Source organism: Lytechinus pictus, chromosome 6 (assembly GCF_037042905.1).
Source record: "Lytechinus pictus isolate F3 Inbred chromosome 6, Lp3.0, whole genome shotgun sequence".
NCBI classification, from domain to species: domain Eukaryota; kingdom Metazoa; phylum Echinodermata; class Echinoidea; order Temnopleuroida; family Toxopneustidae; genus Lytechinus; species Lytechinus pictus.
The window spans coordinates 15,015,438-15,036,983 of NC_087250.1; the positions used below are offsets into that span (position 1 = coordinate 15,015,438).

The 21,546-nt window shown below is 34.9% G+C and overlaps 1 protein-coding gene across 2 annotated transcripts; it reads right to left on the reverse strand.

Annotated features, from left to right (window-relative positions):
* Positions 1–3,436: 3,436 nt before the first annotated feature.
* On the reverse strand, positions 3,437–20,033 carry LOC129263299 (proton-coupled folate transporter-like). 2 transcript variants are annotated; one of them, XM_064101030.1, is made up of 11 exons: positions 19,892–20,031; positions 17,444–17,566; positions 16,224–16,442; positions 15,595–15,772; positions 14,146–14,427; positions 13,296–13,519; positions 10,528–10,708; positions 9,804–9,935; positions 8,265–8,348; positions 6,840–6,996; positions 3,437–6,211 (listed from the first exon to the last, which is right to left on the reverse strand). In XM_064101030.1, exons 3-11 carry the CDS (start codon positions 16,437–16,439, stop codon positions 6,127–6,129), a joined length of 1,539 nt encoding a protein of 512 aa, XP_063957100.1. In that variant the 5' UTR covers positions 16,440–16,442; positions 17,444–17,566; positions 19,892–20,031; the 3' UTR covers positions 3,437–6,126. The 2 variants fall into 2 exon arrangements, with proteins under 2 accessions (XP_063957100.1, XP_063957099.1); XM_064101029.1 differs by lacking the exon at positions 17,444–17,566 and having other exon boundaries at positions 19,892–20,033.
* Between the last annotated feature and the right edge of the window lie 1,513 nt (positions 20,034–21,546).

Genomic DNA, 21,546 nt, shown 5'->3' on the forward strand with positions numbered 1-21,546 from the left:
GATTTATCAGGTACTTATTATTTTCGTGTATTCCATAAAGTTTTCAAAATATCCCTTTTCAGGTCTGATTGTCAAAAACGTATCAGCTAGCGCTGCACGCTCGCATTTTGATTGGCGAGTTATGTATGTCTCAATATTGATTATACAACAAACTCATTTTTAAAATCCCCTTTTCATGACAGTGTATAAAAAAATATAGGCTCGCAATTTGCGCTCGCATTAATGGTTAATAATATATCAACTGATGCATCCTAGTTATAATTAGAAAAGTGATTGAAATGTCCAGTTTTCAGGCCATCATATCATCATATTTCGCGCCCTCATTAGGCATTAATGAATAAAATATTAATTTGATAATTGAACTGTCCCTTTTGTTTCATCTCGAGCTTAGCAAGAGGAATAGGCAGGCAGTATTCATTTTCATATGATGACATGTCCTACGGACATTATCATTATATATCCAGTTTCAGATCACAATATCAAAAATTTTCTGCTCGCGCTTTGTGCTCTCAAATAATGTAGAAAGATCCCCTATTAATCATTCTTTTCATGATTTATAAAACATGAATAGAGTGTCTCGTTTTTAGGTCTAAATCTCGATTTTTTTTTCCGCTCGCGCTTCGCGCTCGCATCAATTGTTTAGTTACATAGCTATCTTGTTCACATTATAAAAATTGTCCATTCTTTATGTAGAAGCAGTGGCGTACCGTGGGTCACGGCATTGGGGGGGGGGGCACCCGAAAAAAATTAGTCACTTAGTGAGCGCGCGAAGCGCGCTCAGTTGCCAGGTATACTGACTTAAACTGACCTAATAAAGACAGTTTAAGGACAGTGCCATTAAATGGATATGTATCTCACTGATCACGTAATGCGAGCGAAAGCTGAAATTTTTTGATATTCAGACTTAAAAAGGGACATTATAAGCACATTTTTGTAATCATGATACGTACCTTTCTCGCTAAACAAACAGTGCGAGTGCGAAGCGCGAGCTGAAATTTTTGACCTAAAACAGGGACGCTTTAAGGACTATTTTTTTAAGGAATCCATTAAGAGTACACATATCTCACCATAGTCATCTAATGCGAGTGCCAAGCGCATGATGATTGTGTTAGAATTACATCTAAACACATAAAGTACTTTTTGTAGTCATTGTAATCGTGATTATCATACGCGTCGTCGCATCTCACTAATCAAATATTGCGAGCGCGAAGCGCGAGCTGAATTTTTTGGAAATTCAGACCTGAGGAGGGGCATTCTAAGGCTTATTTGTAGGAATTCACGAAGACTATGCGTATTTCACTAACCAAATGACGCGAGCGCGAATCACAAACTGAAATTTTTTTATTTTCAGATCAGAAAAAGGGACATTTTAAGGACTGATTTTAAGAATTCATGAAGAGCAGACATATCTCACCAATCCACTAATGCGAACGTAAGCACGGACAGGAAATGTTTTATATTAAGACTTTAAAATGGGGCAATCTAATAAGCAGTCATGAAAAAGAAGCATATGTCACTACGTAAAAGAATAATAAATCGAAGTGCGAGGAAATATATTTGGTGTATATTGACTTGAAAACGGGAGGTTTTAGTACAACAGGATTATATATCTTGTTAAACAGACAATGCAAGCGCCAGGAACAATGAAGACATAGGCCCTGAGCAAATTATGTTTCTTAAAGTTACGAATTTTTTTATTTTCATGTATAACATAATTATAATATAATATATTATAATAAACAATAATTTCTTCTTTCCCACTACGTTTCTTTCCCTTTCTCCCTCTTTTTCTCCTTTTCCCCGTTTTTTTTTTTTTTGGCCAGCCGATTGGGGGGGGGGGGGCACGTGCCCCCCCCATGCCCCCCCGTAGTTACGCCACTGTGTAGAAATGTCAAAAATGTTCAGCTCGCGCTTCGCGCTCGCATGATTTGATTGCTCAAATATGTAACGTCTCCATGGCTAAGTGGCAGTCCTAAACAAGTACCTTTTCGATCAGTTCAAAACGCATATGAAAATTTTCTGCTCGCGCTTTGCGCTCGCATTATTAATGTAAGGAAGATCCTCAATTACTCGTCCTTTTCATGATTTACAAAACATGAATAGATCGAGTGTCTCTTTCAGTAGGTCTAAATTTTGAAATTTTCCGCTCGCGCTTCGCGCTCACATTAATTGTTTAGTTATATACCTATTCTGTTTAAGTTGTAAAAAGTGCTTAGAATTTCCATTCTTGGGTAAAAATGTCAAAAAATTTCAGCTCGCGCTTCGCGCTCGCATTATTTGATTTTTAAAATATGTAACGTCTTCATGGGTAACTGCATGCAATCTTTAACAAATAAATTTTCCATCAGTTCATTTCTGCTCGCGCTTCGCGTTCGTAGTAATTATTTAGTTGCATACACATCTTTTAGGATAACATACATTGCCCAGAATGTTCAAATTTTAGGAAAAAATACACAAGATTTCCAAAATATTTAGCTCGCGCTTCGCGTTCGCATTATATAAATAGGGATTATGATATATTATACATTTATGTTGATTAATAAGAATAAACCTAAAAAGTGACTATTAGGACTACCCCTTCAAAGAAACCAAAAATCATCCTCGAGCGGCCGATCGAGGAAAATATGGCTGAAAAAAAATTCCGGCCCCCCCCCTATTGGCGAAGGCTGGATCCGCCCCTGACGATAATTACTATATTAATATCATAATTATTTATAATTATTTTGTTATTTCCTTTGTCATCATATCAGCATCATCATATGACCGGTGTGTTATTGGCTCAGTTAGTAGAGCGTCCGTCTCACAACCGGGAGGTCGGGGGTTCAAATCCCGGTCGCGTCAGAACAAAAGACGTTAAAAGATGGGAGTTGCTGCTACCCTGTTTGGCGTTCAACGATTAAAGGGATAGTCTCATCGATCTGGCGCTGCACAGTGGCTGTCGGGCCCACGATCAATTGGGCAAAATAAATTTTCGGAGTATATATTTCATTTCTGGTGTCTATTTCGAACAATAAAATATGGATTTTAAGATCATCATTTTAAATTAAATTTGAATTTAGGCGGATCTATGGAGCCTGGCTGGGGTGAAGCGCCTGCCCGCGGGGGGGGGGGGGAATTAGCTAGCAAGAAGGCAGAAGGTCCCATTTTTGTAAGTCTTTGGTATGACTGTTATTCTAGTTGTATTTAACTATTTTATAGTCGTATTTTACTATAACAGAGTTATTTCTGACTAGAATATATGTCAAAAATGTGACTAGACATATCAGTTGCACCCAGCTGACTACTGGTCTAGTCAAATTGACTGATATGTTTTAGGAGTGTACCCCCAAATATGTGATAAGTGATTCCATTATCCCAATAGAGAATGAATATAATCGTACATGGTAAAAACATCAGAACAACACAATAAAGTACCATATCAAAATACTGCATGTTTGAAGATCATCACATCATTATCATGATTATGAGCACCGTTTTTACAACTTTTAATTTACACAGGCAATTAAAAAACACCTTCACTTCATTTGTTATCTATATGACAGTGATAAACATTTAATGTATCCTATATATACAAACATATTTATTGCACATGATTATTGTTATTCATTTAATGTTATTATTATGACTAATATTATTATAAGCATTATCGTCATGGTTATCATTGACTCCAGAGACATCTTTGAATAAAGACAATACCACACTTTATAAAATAGATAATAATAATGATATCTTATTGAGCGCACACACCGTCCAGAGACGTAAATGGCGCTAGCGCAGCAACAGTTCCTCAGTTGGATACAAAATTTTATACACGTACATTACAAACAGCTACTTATTGTTTAGGTCCAACTAATACTTTTGCACCAGAGTCATACAAATTGTATAGAATAATCGTTTAAAATACTATAAAATAAGCGTTTAAAAATTAGATAAAATATTAGTCGTATGGAGTTAGAATTAAAACTCTATAAAAGCTTAACTGCACTTTTGTATTACACTTATCTGCTTATGATCTGTATTTTTAGTTCAATTATACAAAATGTTTGAGGGAAAACATCGCTACAGTTGTTAAAACCCAGTCTCATTCATGCTTTAGTAAACACTCTGAAAAACATACAGTAAAATTTTACCCAATATTGGGTAGAAAAGAAACATATATGTTTGCTGGGTATTTCAAAGCATCACTTGTACAAAATAATTTACAAAATATGGTATCTTTTTACCCAACCAACATGTATGTTCCCATTTTACCTAATATTGGGTAAACCCTTTTTTTTATAGAGTGAAGGGTCAGTAAATGTGAATATTATATTCCGGTATCATTAAACATGTTAAACATTTGCCAATGATATAGGCAACGTGTAGTGGTCATTGGCTAATTTTTCAGCCACAAGAGAGTTCAAATTTGGCACTTACAGCCGTTAGAATTCATATATGTAACACCCAGCGACCTCTTGATCTGTAATGTTTTAATGTTTATCGAAAATTTGCCCTTTAACCCTGAAAGGAAAGAGCTATTTGAGATGTATTGACGACTGGGGGGGGGGGGGGATGGTCACGATCGCGATGCCCCCGATTCTGATATCGGTCGCCGTTCACGCGATCGCGGCGAAATTTGGCACGCATATTCTTCACCACATAAACTACAAGCCAGTATTAAAATAAATTCCGAAAATAATTATTTTGTTGATTTATATTGAATAAAATATTAAAATTTATTCGTGAAAAACTTTATTTGCATATTTAACATCAAATTTCACTTCAAATTTTTCATTTTTCCCAAGATGTCATCTTTGTCATTTATGGTTTACTCAAAGAAAACTGCGAAAGCCAAATTTTATTCCCTGTGTATTTCTTGTTTAAAAAAATGTATTTCCTTGTTTGTTTCATCTTTTGTTTTTCATTGTTCTTTTCAACGGAAATTATTACAGCCCATGTTTATAACAACTAAATTAAACCCTAGATTAATTTTACACACTACTGAATGAAAAATAATCACCCTTTTATTACAAATTTCATCTTCCGTAGACTTTGTGCACAAAGTACAAAAAATGGCAATTTTCGGCATGACATATGTCTCGTAAAAAGGTCACATGGCGTCGCGATGCTATACCTATACGTCGCAAATGTGTTCTCAAAAGTTGCGCGAGATTTCAATGAAAAAAGTCACACGAATTTGCGGTGCAGAAATATCAAAGCGTTGAGGCATCATAGGGTTAAGCGCCTATATACTTTACAAACCAAGTTATTGGTTTACAAAGCTTTGAGATTGTATCCTTAAATGTTCAGCCGATTCTATGGTTTGAACAGTTGAAAGCCTTTTTATACGCAGATAAATTATATTGACTATGGGCACCCGATCAAAACAGTTTTTGATGTTATCGGTAAAAAAAACATTAAAAATATAATAGGCCTATACTTCACATCATAACTGTTTAAGGGCGCACATATTACACAAAATTCAATATTTTTAAGTACTCGATCGAGGTAATTCTTCATCTGTTACCACGGTGTTTTTCCTTAGTTTAAAGCAGCTACAAACTAGTATTAATAGCCACCCCAAGTCCTTAACTATACCCAAAACTGGCCCGGTAGCTAACCCATAATGCAACATCCTGAGCAGTGTAGTCTTTTAACTTAGGCCCATTTGAATTATATTTATGACAAACGGTGAATGAGAGACCACATAGTTTGCTCCCTCTTCAAAAGGTAAATACGTTGGAAGGATACGAGGAAGACAAACAATGTTGCCTTTTTGACGAGTAAAAATTGACCCAGTAATTCATCATAAAACTTATTGTTCCGGGAGCCTAAAATGATTAAGTTTCGCTCAGTTAAAATTAATAGAACTTTGTTACCATAGGGAAAAGATAAACTAGTAGTTATATCTTTCAAAATAAAGAAAAAAGAGTCACTAAACAAAACCAAACCCTTGACAAATCACCATCGCTCTCTGGTGACTGAGGTAAAAGATTAATCACGTGATTAAACTTTTAACCAATCGTATGGCAGCCTAGATAGCATGTGGAATACAAAATTCAAAGGCGACCTTTTCATAGTCGTTAAAAAGCAGACACGCCATCGGAACGCAACAACATTACATCAAAGTTGATCACTAATGTGACGTCACGAAGCTTTGTCTTGTTCCTCGTTGTCCACGTGATTAACCACGTTATACTTGGATTCTTCCGTCTGCCTACATTGAAGAACACTGTTACAAAGAGAGAGAGAGGGAGAGAAGGAGAGAAGGAGAATTAAACATCTCTACTCGGCTAGTACTAGTGAACACTTTTTCATGACGAAGTTTTTTATTTCATTTTGAGTTTATTCTATTTGACTGACTCCGAGTAAAAATTATCAACTTTGTTTATAATCATACATGTATAGATAGATAGATAGAAAGATAGGTAGATAGATAGAGATTGATAGATGGATATAGATAGATAGAGATAGAGAGGAAGAGAGAGAGAGAGGGAGTACTGTTAAAAATAATTTAAACAACGCTGTTTACTATGTAAATCGTACAGTAATTGTTTTTAAACATTTTAAACAAGTGTTTAAAATCTTAAACATCAAAGTTTTGAATCAAATATTGAATTATCAGTAATTTAAACATGGTTGTTTAAGATTTCAAACACTTGTTTAAACTGTTTAAACAACTACTGTGCGATCCACATCTTAAACAGCGTTGTTTAAATTATTTTTAACAGAGAGAGAGATACTGTAAAGGTAGAGAGCATGAGATGAAACGAGATAGTGGGAGATGCAGGGGGGGGGGGGGAGCGAGAGGGAAAAGGTGGATTCTCGGGCAAAATAGTTATTTAAAAAATGAAATTTACCCAACGCAGGTTGCAGGGATAATCTGGAACGCAGACGTGAAGAAAAACACTAAGGGAGGGTAAAATGAGACGGTTGCGGAGTAGATGTTATTTGCTATGATGGGGGTCAATAATGTTCCAATGCTGTCCATACAGCCCACAAACGCCAACATTAAACCTGTAAAAATACAAATAAATGATAATGATAACAACAATGAACAGTCCTTTAAATGTATAGCGCATACAGGGCCTTATTATATAGGAACGATTTTTCTAGTGGGGGTGCTGATATAAATTTGAAAAAAAAAATGGATTTCACTAAAAACTGGAGATCAATTTGGTCTCGAGAAATTTGAAAAGCCAACCCACCCCCCAAAAAAAACAAGGGTTTGAATACAAAATGCAGAATACCTGGGGGTGTTGCCTATATGGAGAATAATACACGCAGCAACCCCAAGAAATTTTTTTTTGGTGCTGCCCAGGGCGATGAGCGCATATCACATCATAATTACAACGTCTCTAATCAGTGGCGTTATGAGCCAAAAACTTTGAGGGGGCTCAATATTGCATATCGCGTAAAATTAATAAAAAGTTGCAAGAGAGCGAAGCGGGTGAGCAAAAATTTCAACATTTTCATTAAAGACCAAGTTTGTAGTAAATTTTGACATAATATCAATTTTTCACCCTTAGCCATTTCCTTTTATTTCCTGTTCTCTTCATTCTTTTTGGTGGTGATTTTTTTTTTGGGGGGGAAGGCTCTTGCCCCCAAGCCCCCCATCTGTACGCCAGTGTCTCAAATCCACTGGACCACAACGCTCTAAATGAAACGATAATAAAACTTCGAATCAAATTTGAACTAAGTTACTTATCAACGGGGTTGGGTCCTATTGCTCGTAACAATAATAACAAAGATATTACTATCAACCAATCAAATTCGATTATTTCAGCAAAGCTTTAATCTTTGCATGTCACTGAGATGTCACTATTTTGTGAAAAATAAACGAAACTTTAAAACGTCATAACTTTCTTATTCCACATCCGATTTTGATGGAATTTTCAGCATTATGCTACTTTGATTTTTCTCTATTTATTCAAATCAAGATATTTTCTGGATGAACTTGACCTTTAATCTAAGTTCCACTCATACCTGGCCAGTGTCCTGACCCATAATGCTAGTGTAGTCTAGTAATATAGACCCACTTGAATGATAACATGCTAATTAACTACTCAATGCATCTATACCGCAATAATTATGTGACCAAGTAGCAAAACAATTACTTTTCCTCACAATACATTTTAGTTTCTCTATGTACAAATACAATTATAGGTCAATTTATTCTCTGTAGTATTAGTAGATATCTGAAATCGTATAATTTAAGACTATGTATTTATAAATCACAGTCAATGAGAGACCACACACAGTTCACTCCCCCTTTAAAGGCCTACCTTTTTCATCCTCTCTCGCAAGCTTGGAAAGTTGAGATCGTATCACCGGGAAACATATTGCATTAAAGAGACCAACACCAGAACCTATGATGGAATAAGGTTCAAGGTTTATTCATTATCAACATTTCACATTTTCAAAGATCAATAACTCAAACAAACAATAATAATATAAATGATACAAATTGTCATAAATAAACATAAAAATATCGTTGTAAATATGAAATGCATGTAACAATGGAATAAAAAAAGGTACTAGAAAGTATTCTTGTAATTGGTTTTAATAATAATGACAAAGAAAGAAAATTAGAAGTGTTGATATGAGGGAGCCAAAAGTAGAAGAATAGAAAGAAACACAGTTTACATTAGGGTTTCAGATCGTTATATCAACAACAATAAGATTAGAAAACAATAGGATAGCAATTATTATTTGTGGTCTGGCTCAGTTGGTAGAGCGTCCGTCTCACAACTGGGAGGTCAGGAATTCAAGGGAATTCATGGGATAAGTTTTAGTTTAGCAATTATGTTATGTTATATGAAATTCATAAATTTCAATGTTTAATGGTTTCAATATGACTAGAAATTCTTCCAAGAGCCGGTGTGAAGTTATTTATCTGCCGATAGACTGAAGGTACCAAAATATATATATATATTTTTTTTTTGAGAAAATTATATTTTCATCTATTTTTTTTTACTACAAGATATATGGGAAGCTGCTCGCATATGACTCACAAATTGTTATGTTTTAATAGCATATATATTGTTTTCTCTTCACGTTATCCTTATTTTCTATTCATATTTGCTAATGGGTTGGTGGGGGTCGAATATTGTAATTTTTTTCAAAGTGATAAAAAAGAAAAACGGTAAGGGAAGGACCTGAACATGAAAAATGAGTTGGCCCTATCAACTGTTTCCATCCATTATTCTTGTGCATATACAGCTCATATATACATACATGATTATACACTAAGAAATTGGGTTCAAATATGAACCCTATATGGTTGGTACAAGAGTAGCACTTCAGGGATGCCTGAGTGTAATTATGCCTATTTGTGTACCTTTAATGGTGCACAAAGCACCCATTAAGCACCCTATGTAGGTTAAAGTATTATCGACCTTAATGGTCAATCATTTTGTTTTATGCAAATACAAATGAAAAGGTGATTGTTTTGGATTTTATCCACTTAGAGCACATTGCAGCCCAGAAGGTACAAGTGTTTCATTAAGGGTGCAAAAACTTCTTAGTGTGTATCCTCAAACAACATGTCCGTACGATATGGAATTATTATTATACACTGTAAAAACTGTGGTGTTAAAACTGACACCAGTTGGTGTATATACATGACCACACCCTGAGGTGTTAAAATTACACCCTAGAGATTGAACATCACACCAAAGAGAGTAAATGCAGGCAATCAAATGCGTTGCAATAACACCTATCAGTGTTAAACTGACACTGTCAATTTAACACCGGAGTACAATAACTGGTGTGGTCCTCTATGTACATGGTTAACACCACAGTTTTTGCTCTGTACAACTTACCAATGAATAGTTGATAACCTCTCTGGGCAAGAGCAATGATGAGAAACAGGACGGTGGTATTTATAAAACTAAGCTGAAGAATCGAGTTTTCACTCAGAATACGACTTAAAAGGGCAGCGCAAAATATCATACCTGCATGTGAAAAGGGAGAAAATAGGATATTTCTTAAAACATTTATTATATAATAATTGCAATTTAAAAGCATATGAAACATAATTATTAAGGTATAAAACTGTGAGCAAATGAACAAATAAAATAGCCTTTGGTATATTAAGTTGTACTGCATCATTCTGATGAGAAAATAATGTGTTATCTTATCTTTAAAATCATAAGAAATAGCTACAAACGTCGAAAGCGGCAAATGAAATTATCTCTGTTTTCACAGAAATATAAATACCTATTAAAATGTATTCAGATTTGATAGGAAGCTTGGGCCTACTAATTTCTAGTCACTATGACTCTGAAACTAGTCAGAGCGCAAACCATTTGGACTACTAGTAACTAGTCAAACTTTCTTGTAAATGAAAAAGTAAAAAAGGGGCTTAAGCTTTCGATCCTAGCAGAATCTTCGTCGGAGGCAAAATGAATCTTGTAAATGAATAGAATGTTAGAACAAAATAACTAGAATCTGGTCAAAACCACTAGAATCCAGTCGAAAAAAAAACGTGACACGAATATCGAGTCAAAATCTGACAAGGTGTTTTTTTCTTCAGAGTATGCGTACCTATACTTTGGATAGCTATTCCTACGATGTTCATGACTGATACCATCAAAGGACTGAGGCAGAACGGCACACCAAGAGCATAGACCACTACTAATTGTGTCTGAACTCTGGCAGTGATTATAATGCAGATCATTACAATCGTGTACATTATTACTTTCAGCCGACGATCATTGGTGTTGATCTGATGGAAAGGGCATAAAGGAAGAAAAAACATTCATTTACAAAACTTCTGATAATAGTTAAATTGATCATTCTGATCAGGATATAATGTGTCATCTTATCTTTAAACTCATTTGAAATAGTTAATCACACGCCCATCACTTTCTGAGATACAAATTAAACTATACGTTGTTTAGAACTACAGTGCGTCCCACAAAAAAACTAAACCGAGATTTATCGATGATTTATCATAACTTAATCACAAATACAATAGACATATGACCTATCATTGTAAAGCTTAGAATCTCCTCTTTCATTTAAAATTACTTAGATTATTTCTCATTCACGCATGAGTGAGCAAAAACAATTTGAAGAGGGGATATCAAAAAGTCATTTGGCGGGCTGTATCTGGGTTTCAAAAAGAAAACCACATTTTTAGAATGTTTAATATCTGCTCTTTAATTTGATACCTCAATTACAGAAAATGGTCAAGAAATAACAAAGTTCTGGTTATTTGAAATAAGGCTTGAATTTCATAAAATGAAGAGGATTTTCGGGTTAGCGTTCAAACACACTCCAACTCTGTTTTGTTGACGATCAGCCATGCATTAAGTCTTTTGTAAACCATGCGAGAGCTTCTGTGTGAAACTGGTGAAAACAGGTTTATTTAATGAAATTATGGAAATACAAGCATTATTTCAAAGGACTATAACTTTTTTACTCCTTGACCATTTTTTTGTGATTAAGGTATCAAAAGAAAGAGGAGATATTGAACTTTTTAGGCATGTGATTTTCTTTTTGAATTTCAGATACCCCCCGTCAAATGAGTTTTTGGTATCCTTTCTTCAAATTGTTTTTGCTCACTCATGCGTGAATGAGGAATAATCTAAGTAATATCAGATGAAAGAGGAGATTCTAAGCTTTACATTGGTAGGTCATTCGTCTATTGTATTTGTGAGTAAGTTATGATAAATAATCGCTAAATCTCGGTTTCGTTTTTTCTGGGACGCACTGTACAGATAGAGAAAATAATAATGAAAGTAACCCGGGATGTTTGCCCGGATACACTATGTATTGCATTATATTCTATAATGGGATTGAATAAAATGAAGTTCTATATCCCCTTTTTTCAGACAAACCAAACCTCAGTTCGTCTAAATTCACCAGTATCTTGATTTCTTGCAATTCCAAAAACTCCCATAATCTTGGAGGCAATTTTATTTGCTCAAGCAGTGTTCTACTTTGTGAACTACTCTAAATCCTTAATATTCTGAAAACTTCCGAAGGTTGTTTGACCTATAACACCAATCAGACAAAAAAAGTATTTTCTTTTCTTTTCGGGTGCTCCATGGTAACTTTTGGAGGAAAAAAAATCGGAGACCACCTTTTTTGCCTCTGGGCGCACTTTTTAAGGGGATCTTGGTTATAATTTTGAGGGCTAATTTTCTACCTACCAAAGTCGATTCTATGAGAAGGAGACCTAAATTTATTTCTCTTCATGAGTACCACAGGGAGGTGTTTTGGGCCCTGTTTTGTTTTACATCGCAAGGGCCTCAAAAAGTTTCATTGCATATCGTTGGGTACAGTGAACCTCCACCACCGGTTATTTACAATTCCCTGGAAATCGTGGGTGTTGAATTTAAGGATATCATCTATTTGCAGATCATAAGCATGGTTCTTGTGGAGAGGTCACTTTCGAGTGTTTTCCGTTTTTCTTTTAATATTTAAAAAAAAAAAGCGAAAAACACAGACATTGCACACAGTAAAAACGCTGTTTAAAATTTATACAACGCTGCGTATTATATGAACCTTACAGTAGTTGTTTAAAAGTTTAAGCAACCATGCTTAACTTATTGAGAATCAAATATTAGAAATCAATCTTTATTGTTTAAGACTTCAAACACTTCTATACTGTCACATAATAGCTCAGTCGGTAGAGTGAGGGTTTCGTATTCCGGTGACCCGGGTTCGATTCCCAAATGGTGCGCCAGTGCATGCCCTTTGGTAAGGCATTTAGAACCTCATTCCCATGCAGGTCCCTCGGAGAGGACATTATGCCGTCGGTCCTCTGGCTGCTTGCTTACAAACATTCATGCTTCCTGAGCAATCAGGTAAAACAAAAGTCACTACAAAAAGAATCACATTATAAACAGCGCTGTACTTCAAAAACTCCGGTGTTGATTTAGCACCAGTCCGGAATCTATTATGTCCACACCTGGGGCCCGTTGCAGAAAGAGTTGCAATCAATCGCAACTCTAAAAATCATGCGCCACTTGATTTTCAACCAATCAACAACGCGCATTTGGGACTTGCGATTGATCTTTTGGCTTGCGTTTAAACGCAACTCTTTCTGCAACGGGCCCCAGAGAAGTGTTAAACAACACCAGTTTCGTTTTGGTCTAACACCAGATAGGTGTTTATATACAACACCAATTAGTATTAAAACAGCATCGGTTTGATTCCAAACTGGTGTTGATTCAATACTTCTCTGGTGCGTGTCGACATAATTTATAGATACCGGGCTGGTGTTAAATCAACACCGGAGTTTTTGCAGTGTGTATACAAATTTTAAGCAGCGTCTTTACTGTGTAAGGCAATATAAGACGTACCCTCAGTATATCAACAACACCGGAAATGAACTCCTTCACACCAACATCGTTCCTTGCTTTCTTCCTATCTACTGTCTCGATCAGTATCTTGGGTAGAGCGACATAGGCCAGAGACATCACCGAACATCCGAGAGCGAGGCAGACTGGCGCTATGTACTTATGAAAAGACTGATCCGGACTGTATTGCAAAGCGACCCCGAGGGATATCTGACCGACACCCATACCTGTGCGACGAATAATTAAAAAAACAAATGACGACAACACGGTGGGGATGATAATGTTATAAAATATTGTTGATGGAGATAATAGTATTACTAAAATAACGCGAACATTAATGAGAATAATAGCAACGATATAATAATTATGACGATGATGATGATGATAATAATAGAACAATAATAATCAAAGCAATAAAAGGCCTAATGACAGGAATAATAATAATAATAATGAGAATAATAATCATAATACTTTTAATAATGACGATGATGATAATAATAAAGATAAGAGTAATATAGTAAAACAAAAAGAGATAATCATGATGATAATAACTCTAATCGTAATGACAATAATGATACTTACAATAATAATTACATTAGCCTTTATAAATAACGACAAATACATGTAATGATAACGATAATAAGAATTTATGAAAGTAAATAAGTTCGATTAATTCTACTTTTGAAATTACGGCGAATTTTTGTTTTTTGTTGCAATTAAATGATTCTTTAAAAGTTTTCAGGTTCTGTAACGTCAAAACATGTTATTTAATTCTTGCTAATCATCTTGAAGAAGAATTTGAAAAAAAAATTATGAGCTCAAAATTTGACACTATGATGTGAAATTGCCCTACCAACAAAAAATATCGTTTCCAATGTGACGACTCGAGTAGTTCTGGATTTTACTGACGTCACATCCGCTATATAAGCCACACCCGTCGACAGAAGAAGGGCCTGTCCCCCGGTAGCGCCCGAAATAAAATCTCCTATGAGCAAATACTCCATCGGAGCTTGAAAGTAGACGATACCCAAGTAAACCACGGATAACAAGCAGTAACCGGTGATGTTCAGACAGAAAGCCGGTTTGCGACCGAACCGATCGCTCAGAGATCCGACGAAAATAGCCATGAAGACACCTATAGGATGAATAGGAAAGAAGCCGTATACTCCTTTATTCACTTTATTGATATACCAACATTTCATTCTTAATGTAAAAATGTACTTTGTTGCATTAAAAACTATCAAAATGTCAAATTCATTACTTTAAGAATCATTTGTGTAGTGAACAAAAGGAAATTATTTTCATTAAGAAATTGGATCAAGAAAACGTCTCGAATTAGCCTACATAGGTCTGCATTCGTTTTGCGTGTGACAGCCCTTTAAAGGGAGGGGGGCGAACTGAATATAAACCTTTTGAGATTAAAAACGGAGAATATATTAGTTTGTAAGATTGTTTGTGTAGAGGAACTTAAGGACAACTCCACCCCAACAAAAATTTGGCTTGAATAAAAGGAGAAAAATCCACAACTCTGAGAATTTCATCAAAATCGGATGCAAAATAAGATTGTTGTGACATTTTAAGGATTTGCTTAATTTCACAATGCGCATCCTGGTCAGTATGCAAATGAGGGGACTGATGACATCAATCACTCACTATTTCTTTTGTATTTCATTATATAAAGTATGAAATATTTCAATTTCGAAGAAATGATTTATTCCTTCCTGATCATATACCATGCATGGTATTAAAATAATGTGGTTAAGTCAAGTCGGTCATTATTGCCAAATCTGTAAAAAAAAAAAAAAAAAAATTTGTAATTAAAAAAAAAAAAAACCAAAAGAAATATTGAGTGGAGGACATCATCGACTCTCTCATTTGCATATCACAGAGTTGTGCATAGAACTGTTTTGTGAGAAATAAGCGAAACTTTAAAAAAGACCTAACTTTCTTATTTTATATCCGATTTGGATGAAATTGTCAGTGTTATTCTTGTTTGCTTTTTCTCTGTTTATTCAAATAAACATTTTTCTCGGATGGACGTGACCTTTAAGTGATTAAAGGGGAGGGGGAAGCACTTGTTTTGCCATCTGGTGTTATTGCGCTATGAATGTATTGAGTAATAGTCTGTTATTACTCAAGTGGCCTGTATTCCAAGACTAAACTGTTCAGAAAAGTTGCATTATGGGTTAGGAACCTGGCCATATTTGAGCAGTTGAGGACTTGAGCTGGTGCTATACAATATTAATGGTTCGTATTAGCTTTACGTTTCCAGTACGTCGCTTAGGAAAATGACAATACTTACCCGGTACGGCATATGCAAGGCCCAGATAGAGGAGCCATGTTGCTGTTTCTGCTTGAATGGCGTCATCAATGTGACTTTGGTTTGAGGTTGAGTTCGTTCCACATGTTGATGAGGCAGAGTTGTTTTTTACTAGCGAGTGGTTGTATTTCACTGAGATTCTATCGTGGAGATATTCAGCCTAGGATTGAAATTCAAGATGGAATATTAATAATAATATTTCATATGGTTAAAAAAACTTCAATAATTGTCACATCACAGTGCAATACATTAATCTACAATAATCACCCAATTATTTGGAAAAAGCGATTGAGAACTTAGGCCTAAGAGAAAATATACGGATGCAGTTTTAGAAATTCATATATATACACGTATACATACATCAATTAAACGAAGTTCTCTAAAATCACCCCATTAATAATCAAAATCGCAACAAGAAAATTAACCCCCCCCCCTCTGAGATCGGAATTTTGTACAGCATGCAGCTTGTACAATATTTATATATATATATATAAGTAAAAGTAAAACAAAAGTAAAACAGCTTACGAAAGCGGATCGTCTCGTGTGTGTGACAAGAAATCTCAAGAAAGTGCCATGATGTGATTAAATCTTAAAAAGCCAGATATTCATACCTTCATCGTTGATATCAACTGATATGTCAGGCATGTGAGGGCAACGGGGATTTCAACTGTGACGTAACGTGATGCCGCCCTCTTGAGTTGAAATTCAAATTTGTCATCTTGAGTTTGGATTGGTCTGTGTAAAGGATCGGTATATTTGATGTCTGCCTCGTCAGGGGCCTTGCCTGAGGATCCACTGCATTGCTTTCTAGAATCGTCTGCTTTCATACTCTGTGATCAAAGAATAGATTTCAAGCGTTATGGTTTAAAGGTTAAGTTCACCCTGAAAAAATACATTTAAAAAATAGCAGAAAAAAAAACACTGGTGAAGATTTGAGGAAATTCATCAAAGATTGAAAGTTAATAGATTTTTTTTGTTTTGTAAATCAATGAAATATCATTTCTTAGAAAAATGAGAGTGGGTTTTACTGCATGTATACCATCAGTATATCAAAAGACAAATTATTTCACAAATGCTTCTGAAAGAAAAAAGTTTCTAGTCATCATGAACCATTAAAATTTTTTGAAATTTATGCATTTTATATTACACAACAAATGGAACGGCTGCTCGTATGACGACACAAAAAACTAATAAAATTCAAATAATTTTTCTCAAACTTTCACCAAAATTTTTTTCATTAATTTTTCTTTTTTTTCTCGTCATGATGTTTGTGAGAGAAGATTATTCAAATCAAACCACCGTTGGTCACTCACTTTTTCTGGTACAATTTAGTTCCCATTGTTATTCTGATTCCAGTCTAACTTTTCAAATTAGACAGTTCAGCACTTGTCATTTCATATTTCATTTTTAAAAGAAAGCATATCATAAAGATGAAATATTTATGGCTTAAGGAAATATAATGAAATCAACAACTGAAAATAGCATCACATACAACGTCACACTGCATGCAGGTATACTCCATTTGTAATGCTTTTTTGGCGGCTAAGTACTGGGTATCGTTTCTTCCTTGATATAATCGACTAAAATTTTAAAGTTAATTCTATCTGTGTTTAATGGATGTGAACAAACGGTATTTTAAGATTAATATAATTTCTCCTCTCGAGGTGGGGGCGAAACCCGGGGCCCCTTCGATACGCCATCACATGATGTATTTATCTCGATGGCTCCCGTTGCATAAAAGTTACTATTACGGTAACTTTGCCGTCCATTTGTAACTCCCCAAAATACTTGATTCTGATTGGCTGACTGGCAGTGTTACCATGGTAGTTACCTGGCAACGGGCCACAGGAGTCTCAGAGTAAACCAATTAAGCAACGTTCTTGTACAGCAAGTAGCCGGTGCTCTAGCAACTGCCCTTGATGTTGATTGATTTTGATTGGCTGAGAAGCAGGTTCTATTATTGTCGGATAGGAAAAATCCATGTTTCGAATATGGGGATGAAACATTTATGTATTCCTTTGCATTAATATACCGTTTTCTTGCTTTATACAATATGATATATACATGAATGTATTTAAAGAAAAAACATCGATAGTGTTCTTAATACAAAAAAATATTCAGACTACACAATATTATAAAACGTTAAACATGGGGGAAATCCTTTCTCCCGGTCATTTCTGAGACCTTTTGGATATGTACTAACACCAATTCGTGATACCTGAAAAGCTATAGCTATAGGCCATCCCACTTTTTAACACACACGCGCATACACACATCTGAGACACGCGCACTACATTCATCTGAGACTCACGCACACACACTCTTCTGATACACAATCATGTAACCACACTCATATACACTCATGTAATCACCCATACATGATCACACACTCGGGAGACAAGGTAAACCATGACAGTCACACCAACGAAACCGACTCCAGACCGATAAAAGCTAATCCGTCTATTCGAACGACATATTTTTGGTCGGTTGGAGGGCTATTTGGTTTATGTGACTGAGGCTGAATTACTATTTCGCCAATATCATTTTATTCCTGCACTCACTCTCACGTAATTTCCTCTTTTGTGTTATGTATATTGTCCCCATTTCGGTCGGGAAGTTTGGAACGATTGAGGTATCTATTGCTTGAATGAATCATAACAAAAAACAGGGGAGGGGGGCGGCTTTCAATAGGCAGATCTGTGCACATTTATAGTACACCACTATTGAACTGTGCACAGTAATAAACCTTGCAAATATTGACGATGTTATCAGCTGCTGTAGCAAGTATAGGGCAATGTTTATATGTACAAACAACGAACATGTACACAGATACAACATCCATTTATACGTTTACAAAAATTAAAAAAAACTCAAGGCGCACGAGTTTCAAGGTAACTATAATATTGCTGCAAACACCAGTGTTGAAACATATGTAGCTATCATAACTTTAAAGGAACCATCATTAATTAAAACATATTATCGGAACGCTCTCGCCGGAAGAAGAAAGTTTGATGAACCATGATGCAAGCTAGCATAACACAAGTTTATCAAAACAAGGGAAAAGTTCACAGTGTCAACTGAATTGCAACTGAGATTATGATTACTTTTCCCAATTATGTATACAAATATGAACATATTGGCTATACATTATGTTTATACCTGAAGAAGAAGAAAAAAGTAAATATTTCAAACGTACAGCAGGACATCGCAGACAGGGTAAAGACAAAAATCGGCATTTTTCAACTTTGCCATATTCCCATGCACTTTGATTGTGGGGCATCAACGGAAAGACAAGACAAGAAAAGAAAATAATAAAAGTGTTTCGTCTGGTACATCGATCCCCATACGAACAGTACATCGATCCTATAGGCATATTGATATCATGCGCATATTGATAACTCCATTTACATGCATATATTATATATGTATATATATATATATATATAGTGTGATGATAAGTTTACTTCTACATATATATACATGTAGTATATATAGATATATATACTACATATATATATGTAGTATATATATATATACTGTATATACAGTGTATATATATATATATATATATATATATATATATATATATATATATATATAGTGGTTCTGACTCTCCCCTTTGAAACAGAGGGTCGTGTGTTCGAATCGTAGCCATGGCGTATTTTCCTTCAGCAAGAAATTTATCCACACTGTGCTGCACTCGACCCAGGTGAGGTGAATGGGTACCCGGCAGGAGTAATTCCTTGCATGCACTGAGCGCCGGTGATGGTAGCTCGAGCTAAAGCCGGGGTAATAATAGCAGCGCTTTGTATCCTCTGGCAAAAAGCGCTCTATAAATCCAACTATTATTATTATATATATATATATGTAGTATAAATATATATATATGTAGTATAAATATATATATATATATGTATATATATGTAGTATATATATAGATATATATATACATATTTACATGTAAATATTTATATATATTAATATATATATCATTTGAATTCGGCAGTTCACATGTTGAATCAATATCGATCAAACCAAGGTAGAAACTTTCATGCATATTCCAACATACTTTATACACACAAACACACATAAATATTTTATGCACATTCAACTTTTTAGAGGGTTTTTATACCGCTTAATCAATGATTACATACGAGTTAAACATTGCAATTACATGCCCGCACAAAAAAATACCTCGATAAGCACACACACTAATAAACATCAATACAGCTTACATTCACGTTCATAGAGATGGTTGATAAACGATTATTGTACCTACCTTATCTACTGGTAAGTCAAGTGTCGTCCCCTTCTCAACGGTCAATGCCAATTATATTGTTGTTGGTACCTATTCAGAGAGTCACATTGCAGACGACCGGTTTTTGGTGAGGTCAACTCTTCAGTGCATTGAGGGTACGTATATATTGACAAAATGAGTAAAATTCAGGTGCTGGATAAGTAGTCTTCCGTAACAGACCCAGTCGTTTCAATAATAAGGAAAAATATTCAGGTCAACCTTTCGATGTTCATGGCTCTTTAAGATATTCGTAAATAAGTAGAAGTGCTTAAAATATGAACTTAAAAAGAAACGGGTGTGAATAATAAAGTTAAGTAATTAAGACCGATAATGAATTTGGTTCATAGAACTCATGCGGGAACAGACTTTCAAAACTTTAAACAATTGAAAGTAGGCAAAGCTGAGGATTTGATTTTACAATAAAAATGATAAAGAAATGATAAATACGATATTAGCAACAACCCTAAAGCTGGTTTAGTTTCCACTAAAGAAAGACAGTTCTTTAGTAAATAAAATGATGAATAAAATGAAAATACGATATTGAGAAGAAACATATGGAATTCGTTTGTTTAGCAAAAAAGACAGTATTTTAATAAACAAAATAATACAGATATTGGAAATACGGTATTGAGAAGATCCCTAAAATGGCTTAGGCCTAGTTACCACAAAACAAATGCAAAATCCTATTGTTTAAAAAAAATGTTAAATAAATTTAAAATACGATATTAGCAAGAACCCTAAATTTTGCTTAGTTACCATAAACATAGCCAGCATTTTATGAAATAAAATAAAGAAATCGAAAGATACGATATTGAGAAAAACCCTAAAGTTCGTTTAGTTATCACAAAGCAAAGATATAGTATTTCATTAAATAAATACATGTTTATTGCAGTCAATAAACATATTTCGAACTAGTGTTACCTTGGTTGGTTAATATGCATGGGCCCAATCGCAAAAGTAGTTGCAATCAAACGCATCTCTTTAAATCATTCGCATCTTGATTTTTAACCAATCAGATGCGAGTATCTGGACTTGTGCATGATTCTTTTAATTGCAATTAAACGCAACTCCTTCTGCAACGGGACCCTGGTGCATGGGTATGATGAATTAACATTTAAAAAGCTTTATCAATGGAAATGAGGTAAGAAAAACACATCAACCACCTTCCTGTTTCCGGTGCATGACGAGAAATCACGTGACCGTATACCTCGAGGTCAAAATACATTGATTACCACCATCCATTCTAAAACACGCCAGGTCAGGGCGCGTTTCATAAAACTTGTTATTATAACAAAGTTTCAATAACAGTTAAAAGCTACCGAAATATCTCCCTTTGATTGGCTGACAGTAAACTTGTTATAGAAATCGTGCATTTGTTATCTTTGTTTAACGGACACAAGATACTTTCTAATCTCTTGGCTATTTACGTGCCATTCTAGTACAAGTATGATACTGAGGAATCTGTACTCTAAAACAATATATTTAAATTTGAATAGATATCTTTATAAGAAGGTCACATTATTGAATTTCTTTATATTTCTATTTGAAGATGAATAGATCATATTCGTTCAAATGTTGCTGCCTTTCTCCCCCAAAACCCTTTTATTTTATAAAAGAAATTCTATTCAAGCTTTGGC

What these genes read in the sequence shown, in the direction of transcription:
- LOC129263299 (XM_064101029.1), bottom strand. Translation starts at nt 16,439, where the DNA reads ATGAAAGCAGACGATTCTAGAAAGCAATGCAGTGGATCCTCAGGCAAG. An exon ending in GTGTTGTTGATATACTGAGG is followed by an intron (nt 10,709 to 13,295) that starts GTACGTCTTATA and finishes CCTTTCCATCAG; the next exon opens with ATCAACACCAATGATCGTCG. An exon ending in ATCCCTGCAACCTGCGTTGG is followed by an intron (nt 6,212 to 6,839) that starts GTAAATTTCATT and finishes TCTTTGTAACAG; the next exon opens with TGTTCTTCAATGTAGGCAGA.